The 10,649-nt window shown below is 39.8% G+C and overlaps 1 protein-coding gene across 1 annotated transcript in view; it reads left to right on the forward strand.

Annotated features, from left to right (window-relative positions):
• The window catches only part of LOC308286187 (uncharacterized protein), a gene marked incomplete at both ends in the record, with an annotated part of 54,884 nt that extends 51,706 nt beyond the window's left edge, over window positions 1-3,178 (forward strand). The window contains 2 exons of the mRNA XM_080727148.1: window positions 2,760-2,873; window positions 3,111-3,178. Coding sequence (XP_080583274.1) covers window positions 2,760-2,873; window positions 3,111-3,178 — 182 coding nt within the window. The remainder of the gene's footprint in view (window positions 1-2,759; window positions 2,874-3,110) is intronic.
• Window positions 3,179-10,649: the final 7,471 nt, after the last annotated feature.

A 10,649-nucleotide genomic window follows, 5' to 3' on the forward strand; every position in this document is an offset into this window, starting at 1 on the left:
ATCAAGACTGATCTCTCCCATATTATTTCATATACCTTCCTAGTTGGCTTCCAAAGTTTGTAGGATTGGTCCGTTCACCCTCAAATATGTCTCTTTTACTCCTCTGCAATTAAAGGAAAACTTTAGTTACTTTTTAGATTTAGATTATTTTCACAAAACACACATTGATCACTTCAGCCCTATGACTAAATATATATATATACATACTTATTTGGCTATATTTGAAAATAGCAATGCTGAGCTTGTAGATCTGCTATTTTCTTAAGCATTGTGAAGGCTTGTGAAATGGGACATTCTGAGCCCACTGTAGACATTCTACTGGATATGGTACGTCATGGCCTAATATGAGCCAATAGGGGAAGAGGATTAATGTCATGTGATTCATTGTTTGGCCCGGGCAAAAACTGTGATGTGTGTCTCAAAGAATCAACAGACCCTCACCTCTGTGAAGACAACCAACGAGAGAAGACTGCTGTCTTTGTCATTGCTGTTATTCTACATTCTTCACAATTACGTGTGATTTCTCAAGATGTTCATCTCAGCTTGTAGACAATATGTAGACACATTTCCACATTGTGGACAATAAACAAAACTAACTAACTAACTAACTATGGGATGTTTTCCAATTAACCAAAATAGAAAATAGATTTGAATGTGTTTAAATCGTTTTGCTGTGGGAACCTCCTCACGGACCCCTGGGGGTCCCCAGACCCCACTTTGAGAACCACTAGCTGCTCTTCTCAGGAACACAGCTTAACTCCACCTCCCCTGAAAGCATGTGTTCCATTCTCCACGCCTCCATCCAATGAGAAAGAGGAATACGATATATCTGTCCCTCCCCCCCTGAAGGAACCAATCAGTGTTAGGGTCTGAGCATCCAGTAAATAAATACAGGGTGTTGAGAGTGTTCTGTTCACAATCTGGACTTCACCATGAAGACTGTTCTGCTGTTGTTCCTGTTCTGTGTGGCTGGGGCCGACGACCTCCGCTGGGAGGTCAAAGATATGTTCAAAAAGATGAAGAACAGCATGGAGGAGAGGCTGGGCAACCTGGAAGGACAGAATGCAGGTCAGGACACAAAGAGGACAACTTTGTTCTTATTTTAGAGAAAAGAAAAGATGAGTGTTGAAATGTTTTCATTTACTGCTTTCAAATGTTTTAGCGATTTTAACGATATTGATTTCCGTGGGATGGGGCATGCGTGCAGCGTAAGTGGCTAAATGTCTTTTTAGACACATTGGGCCCTATTTCCGCCCATGCCTTACCCCTTATCCCTAAACTCTTTTGCCATTTTGTACTATTTTTTAAAACATTTTTTTTTAAATATTTCAAATAGCTGATCTACAAGCTCACAACGTGCTGATGTAGATCGGCGAATTGACGTTTTTTTCAATGTTTTTCAAACTAGTAAAAAAAAGGCAAAGAAGTTTAGGAACAAGGGTTAATGGATTAAGATATGGCTCAATAAGCTCAATAAGCCCATTCCCAAGATGCACCGCAATCTTTCATGGCCAGATGTGACTTATGGTGGCTCATTGTGCCTAAAAATACATGTTTAGCCACTTGTACGCTTGCTCCCACCCACTGAAATCTGTAGAAAGCAGTAAATGAAAACATTTTAACACTCCTCTTTTCTTTTCTCTCATTGCAATCTAAAATATGAAGTTGTCCTTTAAAGTATGTTTACCTTTCAAACACGAGTAGGCTCATTTTAACGTCTGCTCTAGTTTTGTTTTGTGACACTTTGTTTGTTGCTTGATTCAATATTTAAATAGTTGATGTTCATTTGATCAGAGGTGCTGTTTTTTCAATTACTTTTTCATTTGTTTTAAATTAAAATAAATGAAGCTCAACGAGTGAACAATTTTCAATACTTTTACTCCATTTCATCTCTGACTTTTTACTTACAATTATTTGAAAACTTTACAAGTTACTTTCATATTCAGATTATTATAAGACCTACATTAACCACTTCAGCCCTGTATACACGTTGGCCATTAGAAAATAGCTGATATACAAGCTCACAATGTGTCACATTTGAGAACTTTTGAAAGGAGTCATTCTGCATAATGAGTACTTTCTACACTTTTGGTACTAAGTACATTTTGATGCGAATGCTTTAGCTCAGGGGTCTTCAACGTTTTCAGGACAAGGACCCCTTAGTCGAGAGAGGGATGAGGGACCCCCACAACCCATAGATACATTATAGTTTCATCGGTTGACGGCAGCATCATCAATGTATTTTGGATTCATGTCAATGTGTGTTTGTAGATATTCACTTGAACCGTCAATCCTTAATAAACTTGACCTTTCACTCTGTACTTAGTCTGCTCTTTCTCCCCTCTACACCTCTTTGCCGAAAATAGGCGATCTACAAGCTCACAATGCCTCGCATCGCAAGGCGTTGTGAGCTTGTAGATCTGCTATTGTTGGCTAAAGTTCTCAGAATATGGACACTAGGGTTCAAGTGGTTAATATAAAAAAAGGAGAAAATAATAATAACTCTGAGGACCCCCCAGGGGTCCCGGACCCCCTGTTGAAGACCCCTGCTTTAGCTGGTTTGGCAGACAGTTTGAGGAACCAATGAAGTCAGCTGGTTTTGTCAGAAGAACTTTTTAATACTTCTAATTGGTTCAATATGTGTTAACCAACACACAGATGTAAAGGGTGTTCAATAACAACAGACATGACAAAAGACTGAAAGCTAAATGTTTTTACCACTGAAGCAGAACTCTAATTTTCTCTGTTATATTTTCCAGAAATGTCTGCCAAGCTCAGTGCCAGTGAGACCCAGGTGGAAATCCTCAAAGACAGACTGAGCAACAGCGACAACCAGGTCCAACTCCTAGAAAACAGACTGAAAGACAGTCAAGGTAATTATTGTAAATTCAATATGGCTGCCATATCAATCAGTCAAAGGAAAGTTACTGTTTTGATCATGTAATTTACCTATGTTTGATCCATGTAATCTAAAGTGTATCCACTCAAATGAAACTGTATTTTCATTTATCATAGACTCAATGCTGGTGTTGCCAAGTGTATCCACTCAAATGAAACTGCATGTGACTGTATTAATGTATGTATTAATGCTAATGTTGTGGTGATTTCAGCTCAGCTGTCCAGCGTAGGAACTAGTGTGCAGCAAATGAAGCGACAGAATGAAGGTATTGTAACTTGATGTTTATTCAAACTCATGAATGAATGTTTGTATGAATGAATGCAGGAATCATAACTCTCCAGCACATACTGTACACCCTCCTTCTGGCTTTGATCATCAACTGGATGCCAACAGAGAATGAATTAGACATCACAACCTGATCACAACAGAGAATGAATGACACATCACAACCTGCTCACATCAGATAATTAATTACACATCACAACCTGATCACATCAGATAATTAATTACACATCACAACCTGCTCACATCAGATAATTAATTACACATCACAAACACCTCACTCACAGACTGAGCAGCAGCGACCACCAGATCCAACTCCTTGAAAACAGACTGAAAGACAGTCAAGGTAATTAGAACACAATGATGTTCAGATGCAATTTAGTTTTAATTAATTTTAATAATTTGAAAGAAATGTAAATCATTTGAGAACAGATACTGTATTTATTTATCAGACACTTACAGTAATCCAGGTAAACATATCAAATGCAGAGAGACAGTGCAGGACCTCAGTAAAGGATCACTAGTAAACCAGGAAGCTACTGTAGCTTCTGTCTAAGCAATATAATATCAAACAATTAATAATCTGTACTTTGAAACCATAGTGTGCCTGGTTAATAATTAACCCAGCATATACTATCATATGCTACATATACTGTACATGTACTGCATTGTACAGTGCAATACATGTACACCTGCTGCTGTTAATAACCTCACCTCATGTACAATTTACAATGTAAGCATTTATCAGAGGATCTTTATCCTGACTTACAGTAAGCAATGTAAACACAAGGTAATATGTAATACATCACATACTGTACATACTGTATACTGTAGAGACATTGTAGTAAAGGATCGCAGGAAAACAACATCTGTCTAAAGTAAACAATACAATATCAAAATATATACTGTTTATAGCCTATAATCTGTACATTGAACATGTGGAAAATTGCCCAGGAAGAGTCTGGGACGTGTGGAGCGTTGTCCAGGGTGTTTTAGGGAAGGGAGAAGAGTCTTGTTGTCCAGGGTGTTTTAGGGAAGGGAGAAGCTTAGAGTCTGGGATGTGTGGAGCGTTGTCCAGGGTGTTTTAGGGAAGGGAGAAGAGTCTTGTTGTCCAGGGTGTTTTAGGGAAGGGAGAAGAGTCTTGTTGTCCAGGGTGTTTTAGGGAAGGGAGAAGAGTCTTGTTGTCCAGGGTGTTTTAAGGAAGGGAGAAGAGTCTTGTTGTCCAGGGTGTTTTAGGGAAGGGAGAAGAGTCTTGTTGTCCAGGGTGTTTTAAGGAAGGGAGAAGAGTCTTGTTGTCCAGGGTGTTTTAAGGAAGGGAGAAGAGTCTTGTTGTCCAGGGTGTTTTAGGGAAGGGAGAAGAGTCTTGTTGTCCAGGGTGTTTTAGGGAAGGGAGAAGAGTCTTGTTGTCCAGGGTGTTTTAAGGAAGGGAGAAGAGTCTTGTTGTCCAGGGTGTTTTAAGGAAGGGAGAAGAGTCTTGTTGTCCAGGGTGTTTTAGGGAAGGGAGAAGAGTCTTGTTGTCCAGGGTGTTTTAAGGAAGGGAGAAGAGACTAGGCTTTTGTTGCACTGTATTGTCCAGTTGTTTGAGCGTTGAATGTTTAATGGATCACAATGGAAACAAGCCTTTGGCCTTTTTGTGTCCCATTAATTTGGTGTGTTCAGTCAGGGGATGTTATTACAATCTGTGAATAAATTCCTTACCATTACATTACTTCACCAATGTGTTTGTAAAGGTGTCTAGTACAGGGGTTCCCAAACTTTTTTGGCTCAGGGCACCCCTATAAATATTTCTTTCCTCCGAGGCACCCCTACATTATATTCATAATTTTCACTCCCAGCTTTGTGTTTAATTGAATAAATCAGAATTGCGCTGTACAGTCAAATTAATTCACCTCCATATAAGGGGAAACAATAGCATTAGATAATAGCCATTTTGGTTAGAACTGAAAACAACTTTGCACTTAAAATGATACAAAATATAATTTTTAAGTGTTCAAATGAATTCGAAATACTATCTCGTGGCACCCCTGGACTGCCGTCACGGCACCCCACGTGCCCTGTCACCCACTTTGAAACCCCTATATGTCTAGTAACACATCAAACAACGTACCTTTGAAATTCAATGCTGTGTGTGTGTGTGTGTGTGTGTGTGTGTGTGTGTGCGTGTGTGTGTGCGTGCGTGCGTGCGTGCGCGTGTGCGTGTGTTAAAACATTTGATTGGTTTAACAGTATAACATAAGCTTTTATAACAAACGTTGTGTTAATGCTCCTGTGTTGACAGACAAACCAAAGGTAGCCTTCTCTGCTGGTCTGGGTGTTGGAGCATTTGGACCATATACTACTGAAACCACCCTGGTCTACTCTAGAGTTCACACTAACATCGGCAACGCATACAATCCATCTACAGGTAAATGGGGATTACCAGGTTAATTCACTTACACAATCAATTATCTCTCATTAACTAATGACACAATACAGACACAGTATGTATCACCAAGCTATCAGACACATTGAAATGTGGACTACTGTCCAGCTGTGTCCAGTGAAACTCATCTGCTACAAATATAGCAGAATAGGACAGTAATGCAAGTTCCAACACACTGAGAATACATCAGAACATTTTGTTGTGGTTGAAAACATCATCTTCTTGTCCACAATTATGGTAGGACGATTTATTCTCACACCGGTACTAATAGTTTGTGTGTGTGTGTGTGTGTGTGTGTGTGTGTGTGTGTGTGTGTGTGTGTGTGTGTGTGTGTGTGTGTGTGTGTGTGTGTGTGTGTGTGTGTGTGTGCGTGCGCGTGCGTGCTTGTACGTGTACGGGTGCGTGTGCGTGTACATGCATGGTCTCTCACTCTCTCATAGGCGTTTTTTCTGCACCATTCAAAGGAGTCTATTTCTTCAGGTTTACAGCAGCTGACGGTATAAAATTACAGACAGTGTGCATCAGGCTGTATAAGAATGAACAGAGACTCATGTTTAACTGTGGATATCAAAGTCATCCAACTAATCATCTTGAATATGTATCTAATGGCATCGTGGTGGAGCTGGAGAGAGGAGACACAGTTGACATGCGTTTACCTGGTAGTGGTACTACGGCGGATGGTACTCAGGTCACAAACAGGCTCTATGACACTACCGACAATGACAACACATTCTCTGGGTTTCTGCTCTACACTCTGTAAGGATAAACTCAAGCAAATACTCAAGTATTCAGAGGTACAAATTACATTACATTGCATTGTTCTGTTGAAATTCAGAACATTTCCCAAAAATAAAATAAAGTAAATGTATGATAATACACAAACGAATGTGTAGTTGTGAAAAAAGCAGATCTACAAACTTGTGAGCACGTAGATCGTCTATTTTCACTAATAGTTGAATTAATTATTAATAAGGAATACAAAAAAGTAAAATATTTCTATTGGAAATGTAGAGGAGAGAATATTATGTGCTCGCTAAAATAATGGTAATAAAATAATTATAAAGTAATTGCAAAATGATGACTCATGATGACTCAGTGGTTTTCAAAGTGAGGTCCAGGGACCCCCAGGGGTTCCAGGGGGTCCCCAGTAATATGAGTTAAAGGACAACTCTGCCCTAAATCACTTCTAGGCTCATTTTCCTACTTATATGGATCCAAAAAGACTGTCCATGTGGTCTATTAGGCACAAATGCCCCTGTTGTCTAGTTTCCCCAGCAGAACCCTGCAGCTCTCATAGCATAGAGTGGAGCCTATAAGCCTATCGCTTTTACACTATTTGTTGTGGTTAAAAGTTTTTATTTTTCATGAATGTGTTACTAGTTGTCATTACAAACACATCCATGCTATCGTTGTCCCACAAAAGTCATGACACTCTGCTAAACAGATGTTATGCTTTTATGTGTTTTGCCAAGTCCCGGAAAAGACACACTGTGATTGGCCAATACAGTCACTTTGATTGGCAGTTGTGCCGAATGCTCACCCCAAAACATGTTTTTTGCCATTGTGGTGGCTTGTGTGGTGCAATCAAGGCATGGATGTGTTTGTAATGACAACTAGTAACACAGTCACTTTTTAATAAATCACTTTTGACCGCAACAAATAGTGTAAAAGCGATAGGCTTATAAGCTCCACTCTATGCTATGAGAGCTGCTTGGTTCTGCAGGGGAAAATGGACAACAGGGGCATTTGTGCCTAATAGACCCCATGGACAGTCTTTTTGGATCAATATAAGTAGGAAAATGAGCCTAGAAGTGATTTAGGGCGGAGTTGTCCTTTAATATTGCATAAACAATTCTGTTTAAACACTTCAACCGTACACACATCGGGTATCTGAAAATAGCTGATCTACAAGGGGCGGCTGTAGCTCAAGAGGTTGTGCCCAGTGGGAAATGATGTTCTCATTCGACAGTCTAATTCAGAGTCCAAATGGAGAGCCACCCCATTGGTCAGTGCTTTGGAGTGATGCAAGGCGGTCGTGTCGCCCCATTGGCCGGCCCGCCTGTCAGTCAACCCCCCTCTCTCTGGCTTTCAGAACACTGAGAGCGGCCATGTTGTATTTTCCACTGGAGTTCATGTTAATTTAATTCATAATAAATCACAGAGCACCTCCTAAAATATAGCTGTTAAATATTGTATCTGCCAAGGCCTGATAAACCCACGTTTTGTTACCTGGCAGCTCTTGCTGCATTTTTGAAAGAGTAATCTTGTTATCTGTTCTAGTGCTAGTGTCTGCTGACTCTGCTCTGCAGTGCAGTAGAGATGGGATTTATGGCTCTTTAAAGTGAGCCGGATCTCTGGGATTCGTTCATTTCAAAGAGCCGTTCAAAAGACTGGCCCATTCAGTTACTATGCGAACCGGATCCCATTGTTCATTTCAAAGAACTGTTCAAAAGACTTGATTCGTTTGCAAACGTCCCATCTCTAACACAGAGCTAACAGGAGGAACTAGCTGCATTATTGTATTCACAGTAAATCGTGGAGGGCAGCAACAAAAATCTAAGTCTACATTTTCTAATTAAATTAGCAAGGCCTAGATGAATCCGCTCCAGGTTATTTTAAACATTTTCGTGCATTGGACTCATGGACCTCTGAGTGTTCCTGCCCTGTGCTAACCGATTAGCCACTTCCAAGAGCATATAACCACAGCATTAAGAGGTAAGTGCACATTATAGTCTAATGATTAGAATTTGCAACGAAAAACAGGTCCAACATTGTGTGATTAATAGGCAGGTTTGAATTTGTCCATATGATTAAATAAAAGGCTACAGTAGCCTGCTGACTGTTAGCCTCGCCTTTTTCAACATGGAATTAAATGACATGTTGCTGCTATCAAAGTCAAAATTCTGACAGGACAATGCCTTAATTAGACTCGGGGATGTTTGGCTTATTAAGCATCATGTGGTGACGTTTTGTGTCCATTTGGAGATGGGAAACTAGTCCAGATGTACAGTAGGAGTTGGCTTTATTCTGCAGTGTTTACAATTGTACAGCCATGGCTCAATCTGACTATAATCTGTTCAGAGATATGACAATGCAACGTTTTTGCTCATCTATATCAGGCTGTTTTAATGATCAGGGCAATGGGTGTTTTATTTGGTCCATCTGGGGTGTGCCATGACAATGTAGTGGATACTGAATGGAAGCTAACAGTGCTAATGACAGCGATTTTCCCCCCATTGTGTTTATCATGGAAGGTGTGAATATGTGGCCAATATCAACAGATCTTACACAATTTAAATGCAAATATTCGAAGCTTAAGAAGGTGACGGTCTTTCACACGTAATTATTGGCGTGAATGGGCCGTTATTCTTTGTAGATATAATGTAAATAAATTAATTATCCCATATTAATTCAATATAACCACGTAGCCATATAAAGCAGGGGTTCTCAAAGTGGGACTGAAATGTGGGTTCCTTTAGGGGATCTAAATTGACCCATACAGGTCTAACTTTGACAGAAATGGAACCAAATGAACCTGTAAAGGAACATTTCCACTTGTACACTGTCAGAGTTACAAACTTGGGTCTATTTGTTTTAATATCAATCATTATGATGGGAACCAAGTGGAACCCCTCACCAGAGGACCCCTGGGGGTCTCTGAAATCCACTTTGAGAACCACTGTCAGTGTGCAGGAAGAGTCATTCTTTAATTCACTATTGCAGTCATTTAAATTATTCAAATCCTTCAGTAATAATTTTATCTATCAGCTACTTAATGCTATCAAACTCCTAAAGGTGAACCACTGTCAGTGTTATTTCTGTAAGGGGGTCTCCGTGTCTCCTGTGCTCGAGTAAACAGAAGATACATTTTCAAGTGGATTACTTGCCATTTGTTTTACATCCAATTTATTTTTTATCTTTCAGAGACATGATCAGCTGTTCTACCTCCTTTTGGAATCCGGGTCCTTCCACCCATCGACGCTTACTTTCTACTGCAGGGGTCTTCAACGTGTTCAGGCCAAGGACCCCTTAGCTGAGACAGCTCAAGCAGGGACCACTACATATTGCATAAAATTGTTGCAGATTAAACCTTTTCATAGATTGCTCCATTTATCATCCGTGTTGTGTAAATGGTTGTTTGTTTCATACATTTAACCACTTAAAACGCCCAATAGACAATGCTTGGCTCCTCTTCCACTCACAACCTCTTTGCAGAAAATAGCCGATCTACAAGCTCACAACAAACTTGTGACTTGCTATTTTTGGCTTATGTTCCGCAGAAGAGAGAAGTGCTTAATAAAAATAAGCAGCCCACCTTGTAGTAACACTTTGGCTATCTCAGTCACATTGCTCATTCAACATAACCATATGAACCCTAGCATGAACATTTGGTGAAAATACCAGTATCTACAAGCTCACAAGTCACAAGGGATCACATTGATAGCTAGTAGATCTGCTATTTCGGCAAAGACATTTGGTGTACAGAGAAATATTGGAAATATTATAGTATTGCATAACTGGACAAACATTGTTGTTGAAACAAGTTTTATTAAAAACTCCCATTGCATCATGGTTTCAAGTTGTACAACTTTTGTATTTATTATTGCAGTAACATGACCATCTTTCTTTCCCCAATACATACATTTAAGTCACACCCTTTAACCACTGGTAAAATGTGATCAGGTCTTAAGTGGGGACATTCCCATGGTTAAGGCCTGCGTAGGCCTGCATAGTCGATGAAAGTGATGTATGCCTCTTCAACCTTCCCAGAAGTCCAGGATCTGCAAGCGCCTAGAAGATTCTGCTTCTGTAAGACAGAATTGAGTGATGTCAATTTGTCATTTGCTATACTTATTGCTGCAAGTGAGATTTATTTGTGAAAATAAGAATTTAAATGGCTCTGTATTCCCAATCCCATCTCTCTCAATGTCCCTCTCAATGTGTTAAAAGAAATGTCCATGAATGAGCTGATCTTTGTGGGGCTCTTGGATTAAATTTGTAACCCAATTTATAATGTATGTGGGTCTGAGGACCCCCACGGTGGTC

Source organism: Nannobrachium achirus (genome assembly GCF_963921795.1).
Source record: "Nannobrachium achirus genome assembly, chromosome: 5".
Classification (NCBI taxonomy): domain Eukaryota; kingdom Metazoa; phylum Chordata; class Actinopteri; order Myctophiformes; family Myctophidae; genus Nannobrachium; species Nannobrachium achirus.